This window comes from Carassius auratus, chromosome 30, assembly GCF_003368295.1.
Source record: "Carassius auratus strain Wakin chromosome 30, ASM336829v1, whole genome shotgun sequence".
Lineage (NCBI taxonomy): Eukaryota > Metazoa > Chordata > Actinopteri > Cypriniformes > Cyprinidae > Carassius > Carassius auratus.
In genome coordinates this window covers 6,660,628-6,683,324 of record NC_039272.1, presented here as the reverse complement: position 1 = coordinate 6,683,324, position 22,697 = coordinate 6,660,628, and the positions used below count along the sequence as shown (strand labels likewise).

Genomic DNA, 22,697 nt, shown 5'->3' with positions numbered 1-22,697 from the left:
ACAACCTTTATTTTTCATTCTGCTCTTGAGTGAATCATTGGTAAGAGGGTTTTCCCCATGATCACATGACGAGGGAAACCCAGGTGATCCAGACACACCCTACAGAGAGACACACACCCTCTAGAGCTGAACTTATGCAGGGTATCAGTCTGAGAAGACTCAACACTTTCCATTCATTATACCACGTTATGTGTTTGGTTTCTGGAGACGTTACCCATATGACTATGTATGAAAATTGTGATGAAATATGTTTTCCTCAAATTGCAAGATCAGTAATTCAAGTATTAATATGAGCTATAGATATTTCTTATCTTATTTAATGTTTTTTCTTTGAAGAATCAGGGATCCATTTTGGAAAACCTGGATATATGAGGTATTCTAAGTATGAAAGTGATTTACAGACCTGGATGTCATGTAAATTACAGTAATTAATGTCTACTTTCTTTTTTTTCATAAAGAATTAGCATTTACTATAGTTATGTCAGGCTTTTTGGAAAAACTTATTCAGTAATTCACAAAAACGTGAGAACCACAGAACAAAAAACTGGAACTTTCTTCAAATGATTTGAGTTTTTATTATTATAGTCACAGTGAAAGATCATTCATCATGATCAAAGATACAGTTATATACAATGGAATTATCCTCATGAGTTCTGAAGAGAGTTGGGCTACACTTTATTTTAAGGTGTCCTTTTTACACTGGTGTACTGAGTAATATTGATTAACTACATGTACATATGGTTAAGGTTAGGATTAGGGTTGACTTGGGGATACTTGCATGTAATTATGCAGCATTTACTGTTATTATAATAGTCAGTACATGTAACAAGGACACCTGAATGTGTTCCCCTGAAGACAAGTGCAGATAAATAGCCAACAATGGAATTGCATGAGTTCTTAAGACATTATGAAGCAAAAAAATAAAATTTTAACAGCGAGTTTCGTATACATCATTAACAAATCTAAAGAGAACACTTTTTGGTCCTTTTTGCACACATTCGCCCGATCACCCTCCTCGCAGACGGAGAGTCATGTGAATGCTGCTTCCTGAGCTGATGTCGTATTCCTGCAACTTTCTGCCGGACTCCAGCTGTCTTCCGTTGAAAATCAGTCTCTGCTGGTCCACGGGGACTCTCTCTTTGCGGTAGATCTTAGCCTGGAGCTGATCTACGGTCTCATTGATATCCACTTCATACGTCCCGGTCTGGCCCTTCTCATTCCTGACGAACACTTGGAAAGGTCCGGGGTTGGTGATGAGCAGACTGACCACTGATCCAGAGTGCAGACCGTAACTGCTGAGGGTTCGAGACTCATCCTCAAGGCTGATACGCGAACCGTTATCGGCAGACAGCTTCTGTTTGTAAGAAGGTTCTCCGATGATCTGAGAGATGAGTTTCTTCAGTTCACCAACTGTGGCTCCACCGCTCACTTCCAGACGCTTCACATCTCCACTCAGCAGTCTTATTATCAGCTCCATCACCTTTCAGATGAGATTAAATATAAAAGAATTAAAAACTGACAACTACAGCACCATTTACTTAAAACTGGAGTTAATGTTAATGCTCAATATTTTCATAGGTATGCGGCTTACCTGTCTGGTTGTTTAAATGCTTCGCTGAATATGGCTTTCGCTGAATGTTATCTTCAATAAGTCTTGTAAGATAATGTGCCTCTGGTGAGCAAAGGTATGAATATATAAAGCGTCATCTCAAGCCCCGCCTCCAAACAAAACAATGTTTCCTTTTCAAAAACTTGCTCAGTCACTTTCGGTTTCCATTCTCAGCAAATCGCTGATGTAAGTCCTGAGAAATCATTGATCAACAGGATGTTCAGTGCAAAAAATAAAAAATAAAATAAATAATAATAATAATAAAATCAAATATGAAATATTAATTTATCCATTAATTCATTCTTTTATTTGTTTATTTATAAATCTCCTTTAGCTGAATTTACGCAGCCAGCCATCTGTGGGTCCCAAAACATTGTAAAAATACAAAAAACCTTTAAAGAACGTTCAGTAGGCCTATTGGTTCCCTGCAGGTAATTACAAATAATAATAATAATAATAATAATAAATAAATAAATAAATAAAACCTTCTTGTAATGTTCTGTTTACCCGCAGATAATTTTCTAACTTGGATGCAAAACAAACAAACATGCTAAATATAACAAACAATAAAACCAACAATTATTAATAAATAAATAACCTGTAGGAACCATATGAACGCTTGGGGAACGTTCTGTTTTGTATCTTATCGCTATCCCATATTTGTTTTCTGTAATCTACATTAAAATCAGCATAGGCCTATAGTTTATACGCTGTTTATCCTATAGTCAGTTTATAACTGCGTATGGTTTAGTCCTTTCCTTCCATCATCAACCTCATAAACATTCAAATTAACATTAAAAAATAAATGTAACAAAAAATAAATTAATCAGTCACCTTCTTGAGAGTTTCATTCACACATAACAGGAAATCAGAGATCTTTGGAATGTGAGAATGTTCCACCTGCAGATTGGGGAAATCCAGGTAAAGTGAAGCACGTCATACAGAGTGAATACACCTCCATTTGTGTCTACACTGCAGTTCAAGGTCACAGTTTTGTTTTCTGTTCTGGTGTCAGTTATGCCTGCTGTCCATCCATTATATGATAAAGTCTAATCAGTTCCACCTGAGACGTGGCAATCTCGTTTCTGTACTAATTATAGTATGAACAGTGTTTGTGTTTACTGTCCTGGATGAGCTTATCCTTCACTAAATATTCTGAAGACACTTTTGAGTTTTGACGTTAAAGCAGCATATATCGCTACAAAAATAAAATAAAACTTCCTTTACCAAGGAACTATTCTGAATTATTTAACATAAGAGGCAATTAATATATGTTTGGGTGCAATCTTTGTCAGTTTTGTCACAAAATGTGTATTTGTTACTAAAACTATTTCGTTCGCTTGCAGAAGTTCCTGACAATGATGTCAGGGTTTTGATTGCTGTATTTGATTAATTAAAATATATTGAGCACAAAATAATTTTAGCGGTTGCTAATACTACTGCTGTTATCTTCACTGTGAGTTGATGTACATAAAGCAATGGGCTTGCTAACATATTTTGTATAATTTCATAGCCCGATAAATGCATACAATGTTGTTTTATGACGCTTTGTTTAAAATAATTACCAGCACACACACCAAAAAAAAAAAAAAAAAAAAAAAAAAAAAAAAAAAATATATATATATATATATATATATATATATATATATATATATATATATATATATATATATATATATATATAATTCACTTAATATTATGATTTAAAGGCTCTTTACTGTATGCTAGTGTTGTAAAGAGGGTTATATTGCTGTATTTAAAATGTGAAGGGCACATTTCCATTTATAGCAGCTTTAATGTTAAGAAATAAAATATGCTTATTACTTTTTTTGTTGTAAAAATGAAGTTGCATCTTTCACAAACACACACTCAGTTTTAAATATTCATGATTGTTTTAAACTCATCCCCAGGCTTGGTTTCCTTTCCAGTGATTATTCAGCAACTTTCTGTTTCCATACTTCAGAAAAGCAGTGAGTATAACAGAATGATGCAAGATACAAACATACAGGTGTGTACAGAGCTTGAAATCTCATGGACAAGAATTACGTCATAGTGAGATTTAATGTGAAAATTTGTACTTTGTTCCCTAATGCTTCTATTATTATTACTTTTACTATTTTTTATTAAGTTATTTGTGTAACGTCAATTAACTAATGCAATTATAGTGTAATGCAATTATACTCAACACTCAATAATAAAGGTTCCAAGTGTGTGTTTTCACAGTGATGCCATAGAAAACAACCATTTTTGGTTCCCCAAAGAACCTCTCGATGAACAGATCATTAAATATTTATTTTATAATAATCCTGAATCACGTTGACTTTAGATTAGTTGGCAATGAAACGAAAAGGTGTTTCATTGACAGCTGCTTACACAACCTTTATTTTTCATTCTGCTCTTGAGTGAATCATTGGTAAGAGGGTTTTCCCCATGATCACATGACGAGGGAAACCCAGGTGATCCAGACACACCCTACAGAGAGACACACACCCTCTAGAGCTGAACTTATGCAGCTTATCAATCTGAGAAGACTCAACACTTTCCATTCATTATCATGTGTCTTATACCACGTTATGTGTTTGCTTTCTGGAGACATGGTACCCTTTTTTATGACTTTGGTCAAAACATTTTGTATAGATGTTTATGTTGGTTTTATGTCAGTGATTTACAAACCTGGATGTCATGTAAATTAATACAATTCCACTTTCATTTTATAAATAATTTACATTTACTAGTTATGGCAGTCTTTTTGGGAAATTGTGAATTTTGAAAAATCGTATTTAGTTAATCGCAATAACTTGAGAACCACTGAACTAACAAAAAATTAAAAACTGAAACTTTCTTCTTGGGAATGATTGGAGTATTTATTATTATAGTCACAATGAAAGATCATTCATCATGATAAAAGATACAGTTATAATGGAATTATCCTCATGAGTTCTGAAGAGGGTTAGGCTACTTTATTTTATTACTTTATTTTAAGGTGTCCTTTTTACACTGTAATTATACATTTATGTACTGAGTAATACTGATTAACTACATGTACTTTACTGCAGTGCTTTAATTGGCCCAAAAGAGGTGCCGGTACTCTATTATAGCCACAAAAAAAAAAAAATTCTGTTTTGTTTTTTTTGATGACTCCCTCATCCCCTGAGGTAACAACAACTATATTGAAGGGCTTTTATATACAGCAGTCAACAGGCGACCTTAATAATAAATCCTTTTATTAGTTTGTGGATTTGCTTGAGCTAGAAAGAACTACTAATAGTACAATAATAATAATACATTTTATTTGTAATGCTCTTTTCTTAAACCCAAAGCGCTACAGCAATAAAGTAATAAATAAAATAGAACAAAACATCAAAAGCAATACAACAATTAATTAAAGACAGTCTTGAATAAATGTGACTTAATCAACTTTTTAAAATGACCCAACGTTGGTAAATTTCTGACGTGCAGAGGAAGTACATTCCATAGGTTAGGGGCTTTATATGAAAAGGCTCTTTCCCCCATGGTCTTTAGCTTACATGATGGCTGGTGAATTGAAATAGAGTTAGTAGATTGAAGAGAGCGTGATGGAATATAAGGACTGATGAGTTCACAAAGATACTCAGGTGCACTCCCATGAAGTGCCTTGTATGTTAAAATAAGAATTTTAAAATCAATTCTCGCATTTACGGGAAGCCAGTGTAATTGTGAAAGAACCGGGGTAATGTGTTCACGAGGAGAAGTACAAGTGAGCACACGAGCGGCAGAATTTTGTATTTATTTGAGCCAACAAACTGGGCACGATTTGTTAAATAAGACCGAAACCAATTGAGGACAACTCCAGAAAGACCCACCCAATTTTCCAGCCTGTCAAGCAGAAGAGAGTGGCATATAGTGTCAAAAGCAGCACTGAGGTCTAACAAGACCAAAATACTGCATGCACCTGAATCCGCCGTGATAAGAAGATCTTTTACGACCCTAATTAAAGCGGTTTCAGTAAAAATCTTTTTTTTTTTTTATAATAATGAAGTTGCATCTTTCACAAACACACAATCAGTTTTAAATATTCATGATTGTTTTAAACTCACCCCTAAGCTTGGTTTCCTTTCCAGTGATTATTCAGCAACTTTCTGTTTCCATACTTCAGAAAAGCAGTGAGTATAACAGAATGATGCAAGATACAAACATACAGGTGTGTACAGAGCTTGAAATCTCATTTACAAGAATTATGTCATAGTGAGATTTAATGTGAATTTTTTTTACTGTGTTCCCTAATGCTTCTATTATTATTACTTTTACTATTTTTTATTTAGTTATTTGTGTAACGTCCATTAACTATGCAATTATACTCAACACTCAATAATAAAGGTTCCAAGTGTGTGTTTTCACAGTGATGCCATAGAAAACAACCATTTTTGATTCCCCAAAGAACCTCTCGATGAACAGATCATTAAATATTTATTTTATAATAATCCTGATTCACGTTGACTTTAGATTAGTTGGCAACGAAAACGAAAAAGGTGTTTCATTGACAGGTTACACAACCTTTATTTTTCATTCTGCTCTTGAGTGAATCATTGGTAAGAGGGTTTTCCCCATGATCACATGACGAGGGAAACCCAGGTGATCCAGACACACCCTACAGAGAGACACACACCCTCTAGAGCTGAATTTATGCAGCGTATCAGTCTGAGAAGACTCAACACTTTCCATTCATTATCATGTGTCTTATACCACGTTATGTGTTTGCTTTCTGGAGACGTTACCCATATGACTATGTATGAAAATTGTGATGAAATATGTTTTCCTCAAATTGCAAGATCAGTAATTCAAGTATTAATATGAGCTATAGATATTTCTTATCTTATTTTATGTTTTTTCTTTGAAGAATCAGAGATCCATTTTGGAAAACCTGGATATATGAGGTATTCTAAGTATGAAAGTGATTTACAGACCTGGATGTCATGTAAATTACAGTAATTAATGTCTTCTTTCTTTTTTTTTTCATAAAGAATTAGCATTTACTATAGTTATGTCAGGCTTTTTGGAAAAACTTATTCAGTAATTCACAAAAACGTGAGAACCACAGAACAAAAAACTGGAACTTTCTTCAAATGATTTGAGTTTTTATTATTATAGTCACAATGAAGGATCATTCATCATGATCAAAGATACAGTTATATACAATGGAATTATCCTCATGAGTTCTGAAGAGGGTTGGGCTACACTTTATTTTAAGGTGTTCTTTTTACAGTGCAATTATATATTTATGTACTGAGTAATATTGATTAACTAAATGCACTTTACTGTATGGTTAAATTTAGAATTGCGGTCTGTCTTAAGGTTACTTGCATGTAATTATGCAGAATTTACTGTTATTATAATAGTCAGTACATGTAACAAGGACACCTGAATGTGTTCCCCTGAAGACATCTGCAGATAAATAGCCAACAATGGAATTGCATGAGTTCTTAAGACACTCACATTTTAACAGCGAGCATAACAGGCCTATCGTATTTAGCTACATCATTAACAAATCTAAAGAGAAAAACTTTTAGTCCTTTTCGAGAACAGTTTTTAGTCCTTTTTGCACACATTCGCCCGATCACCCTCCTCGCAGACGGAGAGTCATGTGAATGCTGCTTCCTGAGCTGATGTCGTATTCCTGCAACTTTCTGCCGGACTCCAGCTGTCTTCCGTTGAAAATCAGTCTCTGCTGGTCCACGGGGACTCTCTCTTTGCGGTAGATCTTAGCCTGGAGCTGATCTACGGTCTCATTGATATCCACTTCATACGTCCCGGTCTGGCCCTTCTCATTCCTGACGAACACTTGGAAAGGTCCGGGGTTGGTGATGAGCAGACTGACCACTGATCCAGAGTGCAGACCGTAACTGCTGAGGGTTCGAGACTCATCCTCAAGGCTGATACGCGAACCGTTATCGGCAGACAGCTTCTGTTTGTAAGAAGGTTCTCCGATGATCTGAGAGATGAGTTTCTTCAGTTCACCAACTGTGGCTCCACCGCTCACTTCCAGACGCTTCACATCTCCACTCAGCAGTCTTATTATCAGCTCCATCACCTTTCAGATGAGATTAAATATAAAAGAATTAAAAACTGACAACTACAGAACCATTTAGTTACTTAAAACTGGAGTTAATGCTCAATATTTTCATAGGTATGCGGCTTACCTGTCTGGTTGTTTAAATATGGCTTTCGCTAAATGTTATCTTCAATAAGTCTTGTAAGATAATGTGCCTCTGGTGAGCAAAGGTATGAATATATAAAGCGTCATCTCAAGCCCCGCCTCCAAACAAAACAATGTTTCCTTTTCAAAAACTTGCTCAGTCACTTTCGGTTTCCATTCTCAGCAAATCGCTGATGTAAGTCCTGAGAAATCATTGATCAACAGGATGTTCAGTGCAAAAAAATAAAATAAAAAAACAATATATATATATATATATATATATATATATATATATATAAATATATATATATAATAATAATAATAATAATAATAATAGGCTAATAATAATAATAAAATCAAATATGAAATATTAATTTATCCATTAATTCATTCTTTTATTTATTTATTTATAAATCTCCTTTAGCTGAATTTACGTAGCCAGCCATCTGTGGGTCCCAAAACATTGTAAAAATAGAAATAACCTTTAAAGAACGTTCAGTAGGCCTATTGGTTCCCTGCAGGTAATTAATAATAAAAAAAATAAATAAAAAAATAAAACCTTCTTGCAATGTTCTGTTTACCCACAGATAATTTTCTAACTTGGATGCAAAACAAACAAACATGCTAAATATAACAAACAATAAAACCAAAAATGATTAATAAATAAATAACCTGCAGGAACCATATGAACGCTTGGGGAACGTTCTGTTTTGTATCTTATCGCTATCCCATATTTGTTTTCTGTAATCTACATTAAAATCAGCATAGGCCTATAGTTTATACGCTGTTTATAGTTAGCCTATAGTCAATTTATAACTGCGTATGGTTTAGTCCTTTCCTTCCTTCATCAACCTCATAAACATTCAAATTAACATTAAAAATAAATGTAACAAAAAAATAAATTAATCAGTAACCTTCTTGAGAGTTTCATTCACACATAACAGGGAATCAGAGATCTTTGGAATGTGAGAATGTTCCACCTGCAGATTGGGGAAATCCAGGTAAAGTGAAGCACGTCATACAGAGTGAATACACCTCCATTTGTGTCTACACTGCAGTTCAAGGTCACAGTTTTGTTTTCTGTTCTGGTGTCAGTTATGCCTGCTGTCCATCCATTATATGATAAAGTCTAATCAGTTCCACCTGAGACGTGGCAATCTCGTTTCTGTACTAATTATAGTATGAACAGTGTTTGTGTTTACTGTCCTGGATGAGCTTATCCTTCACTAAATATTCTGAAGACACTTTTGAGTTTTGACGTTAAAGCAGCATATATCGCTACAAAAATAAAATAAAACTTCCTTTACCAAGGAACTATTCTGAATTATTTAACATAAGAGGCAATTAATATATGTTTGGGTGCAATCTTTGTCAGTTTTGTCACAAAATGTGTATTTGTTACTAAAACTATTTCGTTCGCTTGCAGAAGTTCCTGACAATGATGTCAGGGTTTTGATTGCTGTATTTGATTAATTAAAATATATTGAGCACAAAATAATTTTAGCGGTTGCTAATACTACTGCTGTTATCTTCACTGTGAGGTGATGTATATAAAGCAATGGTCTTGGTGATTATTTTGTATAATTTCATAGCCCGATAAATGCATACAATGTTGTTTTTATGACGCTGGGTTTAAAATAATTACCAGCACACACACACCAATAAAACATGTATAAAATAAAATAACATTTATATAATATTATGATTTAAAGGCTCTTTACTGTATGCCAGTGTTTTAAAGAGCGTTATATTATTCTATTTAATATGTGAAGGGCACATTTCACACTGCATTTATAGCAGCTTTAATGTTAAGAAATAAAATATACTTATTACTTTTTTTGTTATAAAAATGAAGTTGTCTCTTTCACAAACACACAATCAGTTTTAAATATTCATGATTGTTTTGAACTCACCCCTTCGCTGAGTTTCCTTTCCAGGGATTATTCAGCAACTTCCTGTTTCCATACTTCAGAAAAGCAGCGATTATAAACATGATGCAAGATACAAACTTGGTGTGTTTTATTTGTGTAATGTCCATTACAATTATACTCAATAATAAAGGTTCTAAGCATGAGTTTTGAAGTGAAGTGACATTCGGCCAGGATTCATGCTCTGCTTTTAACCCATCCAAAGTGCACACACACACAGCAGTGAACACACACACACACACACACACACACACACACACACACACACACACACACACACAGTGAACACACAGCCGGAGCAGTGGGCAACAGTTGGGGGTTCAGTGCCTTGCTCAAGGGCACCTCAGTCGTGGTATTGAAGGTGGAGAGAACACTGTACATGCACTCCACCCACAATTCCTGCCGGCCCGAGACTCAAACTCACAACTCTTCGATTGCAAGTCCGACTCTCTAACCATTAGGCCACTACTTCCCTTTTCACAGTGATGCCATAGAAAAGAACCATATTTGCTTCCCCAAACAACCTTTCGGTGAACAGATCATTAAATATTTATTTTATAATAATCCTGAATCACGTTGACTTTAGATTAGTTGGCAACGAAAAACAAAAAGGTGTTTCATTGACAGCTGCTTACACAGCTTTCATTTTTCATTCTGCTCTTGAGTGGATAATTGGTAAGAGGGTTTTCCCCATGATCACATGACGAGGGAAACCCAGGTGATCCAGACACACCCTACAGAGAGACACACACCCTCTAGAGCTGAACTTATGCAGCGTATCAGTCTGAGAAGACTCAACACTTTCCATTCATTATCATGTGTCTTATACCACGTTATGTGTTTGCTTTCTGGAGACATGGTACCCATATGACTATGTGTGAAAATTGTGATGAAATATTTGTTTACATAGAGCTATGTTTTCCTTAAATTGCAAGATTAGTAATTCAAGTATTAATAGCATTTACTATAGTTATGTCAGGCTTTTTGGGAAAACTTATTCAGTAATTCACAAAAACATGAGAACCACAGAACAAAAAAACTGGAACTTTCTTCAAATGATTTGAGTTTTTATTATTATAGTCACAGTGAAAGATCATTCATCATGATCAAAGATACAGTTATATACAATGGAATTATCCTCATGAGTTCTGAAGAGGGTTGGGCTACACTTTATTTTAAGGTGTCCTTTTTACACTGGTGTACTGAGTAATATTGATTAACTACATGTACATATGGTTAAGGTTAGGATTAGGGTTGACTTGGGGATACTTGCATGTAATTATGCAGAATTTACTGTTATTATAATAGTCAGTACATGTAACATGTAACAAGGACACCTGAATGTGTTCCCCTGAAGACAAGTGCAGATAAATAGCCAACAATGGAATTGCATGAGTTCTTAAGACATTATGAAGCAAAAAAATAAAATTTTAACAGCGAGTTTCGTATACATCATTAACAAATCTAAAGAGAACACTTTTTGGTCCTTTTTGCACACATTCGCCCGATCACCCTCCTCGCAGACGGAGAGTCATGTGAATGCTGCTTCCTGAGCTGATGTCGTATTCCTGCAACTTTCTGCCGGACTCCAGCTGTCTTCCGTTGAAAATCAGTCTCTGCTGGTCCACGGGGACTCTCTCTTTGCGGTAGATCTTAGCCTGGAGCTGATCTACGGTCTCATTGATATCCACTTCATACGTCCCGGTCTGGCCCTTCTCATTCCTGACGAACACTTGGAAAGGTCCGGGGTTGGTGATGAGCAGACTGACCACTGATCCAGAGTGCAGACCGTAACTGCTGAGGGTTCGAGACTCATCCTCAAGGCTGATACGCGAACCGTTATCGGCAGACAGCTTCTGTTTGTAAGAAGGTTCTCCGATGATCTGAGAGATGAGTTTCTTCAGTTCACCAACTGTGGCTCCACCGCTCACTTCCAGACGCTTCACATCTCCACTCAGCAGTCTTATTATCAGCTCCATCACCTTTCAGATGAGATTAAATATAAAAGAATTAAAAACTGACAACTACAGCACCATTTAGTTACTTAAAACTGGAGTTAATGTTAATGCTCAATATTTTCATAGGTATGCGGCTCACCTGTCTGGTTGTTTAAATGCTTCGCTGAATATGGCTTTCGCTGAATGTTATCTTCAATAAGTCTTGTAAGATAATGTGCCTCTGGTGAGCAAAGGTATGAATATATAAAGCGTCATCTCAAGCCCCGCCTCCAAACAAAACAATGTTTCCTTTTCAAAAACTTGCTCAGTCACTTTCGGTTTCCATTCTCAGCAAATCGCTGATGTAAGTCCTGAGAAATCATTGATCAACAGGATGTTCAGTGCAAAAAATAAAAAATAAAATAAATAATAATAATAATAAAATCAAATATTAAATATTAATTTATCCATTAATTCATTCTTTTATTTGTTTATTTATAAATCTCCTTTAGCTGAATTTACGCAGCCAGCCATCTGTGGGTCCCAAAACATTGTAAAAATACAAAAAACCTTTAAAGAACGTTCAGTAGGCCTATTGGTTCCCTGCAGGTAATTACAAATAATAATAATAATAATAATAATAAATAAATAAATAAATAAAACCTTCTTGTAATGTTCTGTTTACCCGCAGATAATTTTCTAACTTGGATGCAAAACAAACAAACATGCTAAATATAACAAACAATAAAACCAAAAATGATTAATAAATAAATAACCTGTAGGAACCATATGAACGCTTGGGGAACGTTCTGTTTTGTATCTTATCGCTAACCCATATTTGTTTTCTGTAATCTACATTAAAATCAGCATAGGCCTATAGTTTATACGCTGTTTATAGTTAGCCTATAGTCAATTTATAACTGCGTATGGTTTAGTCCTTTCATTCCTTCATCAACCTCATAAACATTCAAATTAACATTAAAAAATAAATGTAACAAAAAATAAATGAATCAGTCACCTTCTTGAGAGTTTCATTCACACATAACAGGAAATCAGAGATCTTTGGAATGTGAGAATGTTCCACCTGCTGATTGGGGAAATCCAGGTAAAGTGAAGCACGTCATACAGAGTGAATACACCTCCATTTGTGTCTACACTGCAGTTCAAGGTCACAGTTTTGTTTTCTGTTCTGGTGTCAGTTATGCCTGCTGTCCATCCATTATATGATAAAGTCTAATCAGTTCCACCTGAGACGTGGCAATCTCGTTTCTGGACTAATTATAGTATGAACAGTGTTTGTGTTTACTGTCCAGGATGAGCTTATCCTTCACTAAATATTCTGAAGACACTTTTGAAGTTAAAGAAGTATATATGGCTACAAAGTTAAAATAAAAGTTCCTTTACCAAGGAACTATTCTGAATTATTTAACATAACAGGCAATTAATATATGTTTGGGTGCAATCTACTTCTTCGTCAGTTTTGTCACAAAATGTGTATTTGTTACTAAAACTATTTCGTTCGCTTGTAGGAGTTCCTGACAATGATGTCAGGGTTTTGATTGCTGTATTTGATTAATTAAAATATATTGAGCACAAAATTATTTTAGCGGTTACTAATACTACTGCTGTTATCTTCACTGTGAGTTGATGTACATAAATAGCAATGGGCTTGCTAATATATTTTGTATAATTTCATAGCCCGATAAATGCATACAATGTTGTTTTATTACGCTTTGTTTAAAATAATTACCAGCACACACACCAAAAAAAAAAAAAAAAAAAGATATATATATATATATATATATATATATATATATATATATATATATATATAATTCACTTAATATTATGATTTAAAGCCTCTTTACTGTATGCTAGTGTTGTAAAGAGGGTTATATTGCTGTATTTAAAATGTGAATGGCACATTTCCATTTATAGCAGCTTTAATGTTAAGAAATAAAATATGCTTATTACTTTTTTTGTTGTAAAAATGAAGTTGCATCTTTCACAAACACACAATCAGTTTTAAATATTCATGATTGTTTTAAACTCACCCCCAGGCTTGGTTTCCTTTCCAGTGATTATTCAGCAACTTTCTGTTTCCATACTTCAGAAAAGCAGTGAGTATAACAGAATGATGCAAGATACAAACATACAGGTGTGTACAGAGCTTGAAATCTCATGGACAAGAATTACGTCATAGTGAGATTTAATGTGAAAATTTGTTTCATTAGTTTCAGGTAGTCGTGTGTAAAAACATAATATTTGTGATAAAGTGCTAGACATACTGGATTGTAAATTTTCACACTTGGTGTTTTTAATTATTATGTACCATCAAATGCTCAAGGGAAGCTATACACTCTTTTAACTTGCACTGGCATGTAACATGTTCTAGTGTTGTCAATTCTATCTGCTTTATTTTATCTCTATATGTCATGCATTTTATTTTGTACAGCACTTTGGTCAGTCGGGTGACTGTGTTAAGTGGTGCTTTATAAATAAACGAACTTGAACTTGAACTTGAACTACATGTACTTTACTGCAGTGCTTTAAGTGGCCCAAAAGAGGTGCCGGTACTCTATTATAGCCACAAAAAAAAATATTTTCTGTTTTGTTTTTTTTGATGACTCCCTCATCCCCTGAGGTAACAACAACTATATTGAAGGGCTTTTATATACAGCAGTCAACAGGCGACCTTAATAATAAATCCTTTTATTAGTTTGTGGATTTGCTTGAGCTAGAAAGAACTACTAATAATACAATAATAATAATACATTTTATTTGTAATGCTCTTTTCTTAAACCCAAAGCGCTACAGCAATAAAGTAATAAATAAAATAGAACAAAACATCAAAAGCAATACAACAATTAATTAAAGACAGTCTTGAATAAATGTGACTTAATCAACTTTTTAAAATGACCCAACGTTGGTAAATTTCTGACGTGCAGAGGAAGTACATTCCATAGGTTAGGGGCTTTATATGAAAAGGCTCTTTCCCCCATGGTCTTTAGCTTACATGATGGCTGGTGAATTGAAATAGAGTTAGTAGATTGAAGAGAGCGTGATGGAATATAAGGACTGATGAGTTCACAAAGATACTCAGGTGCACTCCCATGAAGTGCCTTGTATGTTAAAATAAGAATTTTAAAATCAATTCTCGCATTTACGGGAAGCCAGTGTAATTGTGAACGAACAGGTGTAATGTGTTCACGAGGAGAAGTACAAGTGAGCACACGAGCGGCAGAATTTTGTATATACTAAAGCTTGCTCAACGATTTAGCTGGAAGGCCTGAGAACAAGGCATTACAATAATCTAACCTAGTTGTTATGAAGGCATGTAAAAGCCTTTCTGTGTCTGCAAAAGAGAGAAAAGGTCTAAGTCGAGCTATGTTTCTCAGGTGGAAAAATGTAGTTTTAGAGATGTGTTTTATGTGTGCTTCAAATGATAATTGTGGATCACAATTAAAAAAAAATGACACCAAGATTTTGCACCTGTGAAGTGGGGATTACCGTACAGGAATCAACAATCAAACTGATATGCTCGGCCTTACGAGTAGCTGCCACTGTACCAATCTGCATCAGTTCAGTATTGGAGCCATTCAGCTTCAGGAAGTTGTTATGCATCCAGATACTAATCTCTGCTAAACAACCACGCAAAGCTATTAATGAGCAATGGACATCAGGACTAGTGGTGATGTAAATCTGCGTATCATCCACATAGCAGTGATACCCAAGACAATGTTTCCTAATGATCTGCCCAAGTGGAAGCATATAAATATTAAATAATATTGGACCCAATACTGAACCCTGAGGAACTCCCTGTCGAACAGGCACGGTATCTGATTTGTAGTTACCCGAGCCAACAAACTGGGCACGATTTGTTAAATAAGACCGAAACCAATTGAGGACAACTCCAGAAAGACCCAACCAATTTTCCAGCCTGTCAAGCAGAAGAGAGTGGCATATAGTGTCAAAAGCAGCACTGAGGTCTAACAAGACCAAAATACTGCATGCACCTGAATCCGCCGTGATAAGAAGATCTTTTACGACCCTAATTAAAGCGGTTTCAGTAAAAATCTTTTTTTTTTTTCATAATAATGAAGTTGCATCTTTCACAAACACACAATCAGTTTTAAATATTCATGATTGTTTTAAACTCACCCCTAAGCTTGGTTTCCTTTCCAGTGATTATTCAGCAACTTTCTGTTTCCATACTTCAGAAAAGCAGTGAGTATAACAGAATGATGCAAGATACAAACATACAGGTGTGTACAGAGCTTGAAATCTCATTTACAAGAATTATGTCATAGTGAGATTTAATGTGAATTTTTTTTACTGTGTTCCCTAATGCTTCTATTATTATTACTTTTACTATTTTTTATTTAGTTATTTGTGTAACGTCCATTAACTATGCAATTATACTCAACACTCAATAATAAAGGTTCCAAGTGTGTGTTTTCACAGTGATGCCATAGAAAACAACCATTTTTGGTTCCCCTAAGAACCTTTTGGTGAACAGATCATAAAATATTTATTTTTATAATAATCCTGATTCACCTTGACTTTAGAGTAGTTGGCAACGAAAACGAAAAAGGTGTTTCATTTACAGGTTACACAACCTTTATTTTTCATTCTGCTCTTGAGTGAATCATTGGTAAGAGGGTTTTCCCCATGATCACATGACGAGGGAAACCCAGGTGATCCAGACACACCCTACAGAGAGACACACACCCTCTAGAGCTGAACTTATGCAGGGTATCAGTCTGAGAAGACTCAACACTTTCCATTCATTATACCACGTTATGTGTTTGGTTTCTGGAGACGTTACCCATATGACTATGTATGAAAATTGTGATGAAATATGTTTTCCTCAAATTGCAAGATCAGTAATTCAAGTATTAATATGAGCTATAGATATTTCTTATCTTATTTAATGTTTTTTCTTTGAAGAATCAGGGATCCATTTTGGAAAACCTGGATATATGAGGTATTCTAAGTATGAAAGTGATTTACAGACCTGGATGTCATGTAAATTACAGTAATTAATGTCTACTTTCTTTTTTTCATAAAGAATTAGCATTTACTATAGTTATGTCAGGCTTTTTGGAAAAACTTATTCAGTAATTCACAAAAACGTGAGAACCACAGAACAAAAAACTTTTTAGTTTTTATTATTATAGTCACAGTGAAAGATCATTCATCATGATCAAAGATACAGTTATATACAATGGAATTATCCTCATAAGTTCTGAAGAGGGTTGGGCTACACTTTATTTTAAGGTGTCCTTTTTACACTGTTATACTGAGTAATATTGATTAACTACATGTACATATGGTTAAGGTTAGGATTAGGGTTGACTTGGGGATACTTGCATGTAATTATGCAGCATTTACTGTTATTATAATAGTCAGTACATGTAACAAGGACACCTGAATGTGTTCCCCTGAAGACAAGTGCAGATAAATAGCCAACAATGGAATTGCATGAGTTCTTAAGACATGAAGAAAAAACTCACAATTTTAACAGCGAGTATCATATTTAGCTACATCATTAACAAATCTAAAGAGAACAATTTTTAGTCCTTTTCGAGAACAGTTTTTAGTCCTTTTTGCACACATTCGCCCGATCATCCTCCTCGCAGACGGAGAGTCATGTGAATGCTGCTTCCTGAGCTGATGTCGTATTCCTGCAACTTTCTGCCGGACTCCAGCTGTCTTCCGTTGAAAATCAGTCTCTGCTGGTCCACGGGGACTCTCTCTTTGCGGTAGATCTTAGCCTGGAGCTGATCTACGGTCTCATTGATATCCACTTCATACGTCCCGGTCTGGCCCTTCTCATTCCTGACGAACACTTGGAAAGGTCCGGGGTTGGTGATGAGCAGACTGACCACTGATCCAGAGTGCAGACCGTAACTGCTGAGGGTTCGAGACTCATCCTCAAGGTTGATACGCGAACCGTTATCGGCAGACAGCTTCTGTTTGTAAGAAGGTTCTCCGATGATCTGAGAGATGAGTTTCTTCAGTTCACCAACTGTGGCTCCACCGCTCACTTCCAGACGCTTCACATCTCCACTCAGCAGTCTTATTATCAGCTCCATCACCTTTCAGATGAGATTAAATATAAAAGAATTAAAAACTGACAACTACAGCACCATTTAGTTACTTAAAACTGGAGTTAATGTTAATGCTCAATATTTTCATAGGTATGCAGCTCACCTGTCTGGTTGTTTAAATGCTTCGCTGAATATGGCTTTCGCTGAAAGTTATCTTCAATAAGTCTTGTAAGATAATGTGCCTCTGGTGAGCAAAGGTATGAATATATAAAGCGTCAGCTCAAGCCCCGCCTCCAAACAAAACAATGTTTCCTTTTCAAAAACTTGCTCAGTCACTTTCGGTTTCCATTCTCACCAAATCGCTGATGTAAGTCCTGAGAAATCATTGATCAACAGGATGTTCAGTGCAAAAAAAAAAAAAAAAAAAAAAAAAAATATATATATATATATATATATATATATATATATATATATATATATATATATATATATATATATATATATATATAATAAAATCAAATATGATATATTAATTTATCCATTAATTCATTCTTTTATTTATTTATTTATAAATCTCCTTTAGCTGAATTTACGCAGCCAGCCATCTGTCGGTCCCAAAACATTCTAAAAATAGAAATAACCTTTAAAGAACGTTCAGTAGGCCTATTGGTTCCCTGCAGGTAATTAATAATAAATAAATAAAATAAAAAAATAAAACCTTCTTGCAATGTTCTGTTTACCCGCAGATAATTTTCTAACTTGGATGCAAAACAAACAAAAATGCTAAATATAACAAACAATAAAACCAAAAATTATTAATAAATAAATAACCTGTAGGAACCATATGAACGCTTGGGGAACGTTCTGTTTTGTATCTTATAGCTATCCCATATTTGTTTTCTTTAATCTACATTAAAATCAGCATAGGCCTATAGTTTATACGCTGTTTATAGTTAGCCTATAGTCAGTTTATAACTGCGTATGGTTTAGTCCTTTCCTTCCTTCATCAACCTCATAAACATTCAAATTAACATTAAAAAATAAATGTAACAAAAAATAAATTAATCAGTCACCTTCTTGAGAGTTTCATTCACACATAACAGGGAATCAGAGATCTTTGGAATGTGAGAATGTTCCACCTGCAGATTGGGGAAATCCAGGTAAAGTGAAGCACGTCATACAGAGTGAATACACCTCCGTTTGTGACGACACTGCAGTTCAAGGCCACAGTTTTGTTTTCTGTTCTGGTGTCAGTTATGCCTGCTGTCCATCCATTATATGATAAAGTCTAATCAGTTCCACCTGAGACGTGGCAATCTCGTTTCTGGACTAATTATAGTATGAACAGTGTTTGTGTTTACTGTCCAGGATGAGCTTATCCTTCACTAAATATTCTGAAGACACTTTTGAAGTTAAAGAAGTATATATGGCTACAAAAATAAAATAAAACTTCCTTTACCAAGGAACTATTCTGAATTATTTAACATAAGAGGCAATTAATATATGTTTGGGTGCAATCTTTGTCAGTTTTGTCACAAAATGTGTATTTGTTACTAAAACTATTTCGTTCGCTTGCAGAAGTTCCTGACAATCATGTCAGGGTTTTGATTGCTGTATTTGATTAATTAAAATATATTGAGCACAAAATAATTTTAGCGGTTGCTAATACTACTGCTGTTATCTTCACTGTGAGGTGATGTATATAAAGCAATGGTCTTGGTGATTATTTTGTATAATTTCATAGCCCGATAAATGCATACAATGTTGTTTTTATGACGCTTGGTTTAAAATAATTACCAGCACACACACACCAATAAAACATGTATAAAATAAAATAACATTTATATAATATTATGATTTAAAGGCTCTTTACTGTTTGCCAGTGTTTTAAAGAGTGTTATATTATTCTATTTAAAATGTGAAGGGCACATTTCACACTGCATTTATAGCAGCTTTAATGTTAAGAAATAAAATATACTTATTACTTTTTTTGTTATAAAAATGAAGTTGTCTCTTTCACAAACACACAATCACTTTTAAATATTCATTATTGTTTTGAACTCACCCCTTCGCTGAGTTTCCTTTCCAGGGATTATTCAGCAACTTCCTGTTTCCATACTTCAGAAAAGCAGCGATTATAAACATGATGCAAGATACAAACTTGGTGTGTTTTATTTGTGTAATGTCCATTGCAATTATACTCAATAATAAAGGTTCTAAGCATGAGTTTTGAAGTGAAGTGACATTCGGCCAGGATTCATGCTCTGCTTTTAACCCATCCAAAGTGCACACACACACACAGTGAACACACACACACAGTGAACACACAGCCGGAGCAGTGGGCAACAGTTGGGGGTTCAGTGCCTTGCTCAAGGGCACCTCAGTCGTGGTATTGAAGGTGGAGAGAACACTGTACATGCACTCCACCCACAATTCCTGCCGGCCCGAGACTCAAACTCACAACTCTTCGATTGCAAGTCCGACTCTCTAACCATTAGGCCACTACTTCCCTTTTCACAGTGATGCCATAGAAAAGAACCATATTTGCTTCCCCAAACAACCTCTCGGTGAACAGATCATTAAATAATTATTTTATAATAATCCTGATTCACGTTGACTTTAGATTAGTTGGCAACGAAAAACAAAAAGGTGTTTCATTGACAGCTGCTTACACAGCTTTCATTTTTCATTCTGCTCTTGAGTGAATCATTGGTAGGAGGGTTTTCCCCATGATCACATGACGAGGGAAACCCAGGTGATCCAGACACACCCTACAGAGAGACACACACCCTCTAGAGCTGAACTTATGCAGCGTATCAGTCTGAGAAGACTCAACACTTTCCATTCATTATCATGTGTCTTATACCACGTTATGTGTTTGCTTTCTGGAGACATGGTACCCATATGACTATGTGTGAAAATTGTGATGAAATATTTGTTTACATAGAGCTATGTTTTCCTTAAATTGCAAGATTAGTAATTCAAGTTTTAATAGCATTTACTATAGTTATATCAGGCTTTTTGGGAAAACTTATTCAGTAATTCACAAAAACATGAGAACCACAGAACAAAAAAACTGGAACTTTCTTCAAATGATTTGAGTTTTTATTATTATAGTCACAGTGAAAGATCATTCATCATGATCAAAGATACAGTTATATACAATGGAATTATCCTCATGAGTTCTGAAGAGAGTTGGGCTACACTTTATTTTAAGGTGTCCTTTTTACACTGTTATACTGAGTAATATTGATTAACTACATGTACATATGGTTAAGGTTAGGATTAGGGTTGACTTGGGTATACTTGCATGTAATTATGCAGAATTTACTGTTATTATAATAGTCAGTACATGTAACATGTAACAAGGACACCTGAATGTGTTCCCCTGAAGACAAGTGCAGATAAATAGCCAACAATGGAATTGCATGAGTTCTTAAGACATTATGAAGCAAAAAAAATAAAATTTTAACAGCGAGTTTCGTATACATCATTAACAAATCTAAAGAGAAAAACTTTTAGTCCTTTTCGAGAACAGTTTTTAGTCCTTTTTGCACACATTCACCCGATCATCCTCCTCGCAGACGGAGAGTCATGTGAATGCTGCTTCCTGAGCTGATGTCGTATTCCTGCAACTTTCTGCCGGACTCCAGCTGTCTTCCGTTGAAAATCAGTCTCTGCTGGTCCACGGGGACTCTCTCTTTGCGGTAGATCTTAGCCTGGAGCTGATCTACGGTCTCATTGATATCCACTTCATACGTCCCGGTCTGGCCCTTCTCATTCCTGACGAACACTTGGAAAGGTCCGGGGTTGGTGATGAGCAGACTGACCACTGATCCAGAGTGCAGACCGTAACTGCTGAGGGTTCGAGACTCATCCTCAAGGCTGATACGCGAACCGTTATCGGCAGACAGCTTCTGTTTGTAAGAAGGTTCTCCGATGATCTGAGAGATGAGTTTCTTCAGTTCACCAACTGTGGCTCCACCGCTCACTTCCAGACGCTTCACATCTCCACTCAGCAGTCTTATTATCAGCTCCATCACCTTTCAGATGAGATTAAATATAAAAGAATTAAAAACTGACAACTACAGCACCATTTAGTTACTTAAAACTGGAGTTAATGTTAATGCTCAATATTTTCATAGGTATGCGGCTCACCTGTCTGGTTGTTTAAATGCTTCGCTGAATATGGCTTTCGCTGAATATTATCTTCAATAAGTCTTTTAAGATAATGTGCCTCTGGTGAGCAAAGGTATGAATATATAAAGCGTCAGCTCAAGCCCCGCCTCCAAACAAAACAATGTTTCCTTTTCAAAAACTTGCTCAGTCACTTTCGGTTTCCATTCTCACCAAATCGCTGATGTAAGTCCTGAGAAATCATTGATCAACAGGATGTTCAGTGCAAAAAAAGTGAAATATTCATTCATTCATTTATTAAACGTTCTGTTTTTGTAACTTATAGCTTTACCATATTTGTTTTCTGTACACATTAAAATAAGCATTTAGTTTGAATGGTGTTATGTAGTTATACTGCTATAGGTTATAACAGTTTAGTCCTTTCCTTTCTTCATGTAGGCTACCTCATAAACATCAAAATCAACCTCATAAAATAAAACACAAAAATATTAACTAGCCATCTTCTTGATAATTTCATTCACACACTTTTGAAGTTAAAGCAGCATATATGGCTATAAAGTTAAAATAAAAGTTAATTTAGCAATGAACTATTCTGAATTATTTAACATAAAGAGGCAATTAATATATGTTTGGGTGCAATCTACTTCTTTGTCAGTTTTGTCACAAAATGTGTATTTGTTACTAAATCACTTAATATTATGATTTAAAACAGGGGCGCTGCACAAGATCCTGGGCCCTATGCATAGGCAGTCCTAATGTCCCCCCCCCCCCCCCATCCCTTGAAAATATATATTTCCAGACTTTTCAAGGGCCCTCTCTTCCTTTGGGGCCCTGGTAATCAGTACTGGTTTTACCTACCCC

General features: G+C 35.2%; 5 protein-coding genes across 6 annotated transcripts; all 5 read right to left on the bottom strand.

Annotated features, from left to right (window-relative positions):
• Positions 1 to 551: 551 nt before the first annotated feature.
• LOC113049007 (polyubiquitin 12-like) lies at positions 552 to 1,732 on the bottom strand. Its single transcript, XM_026211012.1, has 2 exons — positions 1,592 to 1,732; positions 552 to 1,480 (listed from the first exon to the last, which is right to left on the bottom strand). Exon 2 carries the CDS (start codon positions 1,475 to 1,477, stop codon positions 1,007 to 1,009), a length of 471 nt encoding a protein of 156 aa, XP_026066797.1. The 5' UTR covers positions 1,478 to 1,480; positions 1,592 to 1,732; the 3' UTR covers positions 552 to 1,006.
• Positions 1,733 to 6,951: 5,219 nt separating this feature from the next.
• LOC113049013 (polyubiquitin 12-like) lies at positions 6,952 to 7,913 on the bottom strand. Its single transcript, XM_026211020.1, has 2 exons — positions 7,786 to 7,913; positions 6,952 to 7,676 (listed from the first exon to the last, which is right to left on the bottom strand). The coding sequence occupies exon 2, from the start codon at positions 7,671 to 7,673 to the stop codon at positions 7,203 to 7,205; it is 471 nt and encodes a 156-aa protein (XP_026066805.1). The 5' UTR covers positions 7,674 to 7,676; positions 7,786 to 7,913; the 3' UTR covers positions 6,952 to 7,202.
• A 2,842-nt stretch (positions 7,914 to 10,755) lies between these two features.
• On the bottom strand, positions 10,756 to 17,964 carry LOC113049009 (polyubiquitin 12-like). Its single transcript, XM_026211016.1, has 3 exons — positions 17,863 to 17,964; positions 17,252 to 17,747; positions 10,756 to 11,195 (listed from the first exon to the last, which is right to left on the bottom strand). Exon 2 carries the CDS (start codon positions 17,742 to 17,744, stop codon positions 17,274 to 17,276), a length of 471 nt encoding a protein of 156 aa, XP_026066801.1. The 5' UTR covers positions 17,745 to 17,747; positions 17,863 to 17,964; the 3' UTR covers positions 10,756 to 11,195; positions 17,252 to 17,273.
• On the bottom strand, positions 10,760 to 11,929 carry LOC113049005 (polyubiquitin 12-like). Its single transcript, XM_026211010.1, has 2 exons — positions 11,807 to 11,929; positions 10,760 to 11,691 (listed from the first exon to the last, which is right to left on the bottom strand). The coding sequence occupies exon 2, from the start codon at positions 11,686 to 11,688 to the stop codon at positions 11,218 to 11,220; it is 471 nt and encodes a 156-aa protein (XP_026066795.1). The 5' UTR covers positions 11,689 to 11,691; positions 11,807 to 11,929; the 3' UTR covers positions 10,760 to 11,217.
• Positions 17,061 to 21,958, bottom strand: LOC113049012 (polyubiquitin 12-like). 2 transcript variants are annotated; one of them, XR_003276561.1, is made up of 3 exons: positions 21,858 to 21,958; positions 21,074 to 21,742; positions 17,061 to 17,076 (listed from the first exon to the last, which is right to left on the bottom strand). XR_003276561.1 is itself a non-coding variant. In XM_026211019.1 (2 exons), exon 2 carries the CDS (start codon positions 21,737 to 21,739, stop codon positions 21,269 to 21,271), a length of 471 nt encoding a protein of 156 aa, XP_026066804.1. In that variant the 5' UTR covers positions 21,740 to 21,742; positions 21,858 to 21,958; the 3' UTR covers positions 20,783 to 21,268. The 2 variants fall into 2 exon arrangements, 1 of the variants encoding a protein (XP_026066804.1); XM_026211019.1 differs by lacking the exon at positions 17,061 to 17,076 and having other exon boundaries at positions 20,783 to 21,742.
• Positions 21,959 to 22,697: the final 739 nt, after the last annotated feature.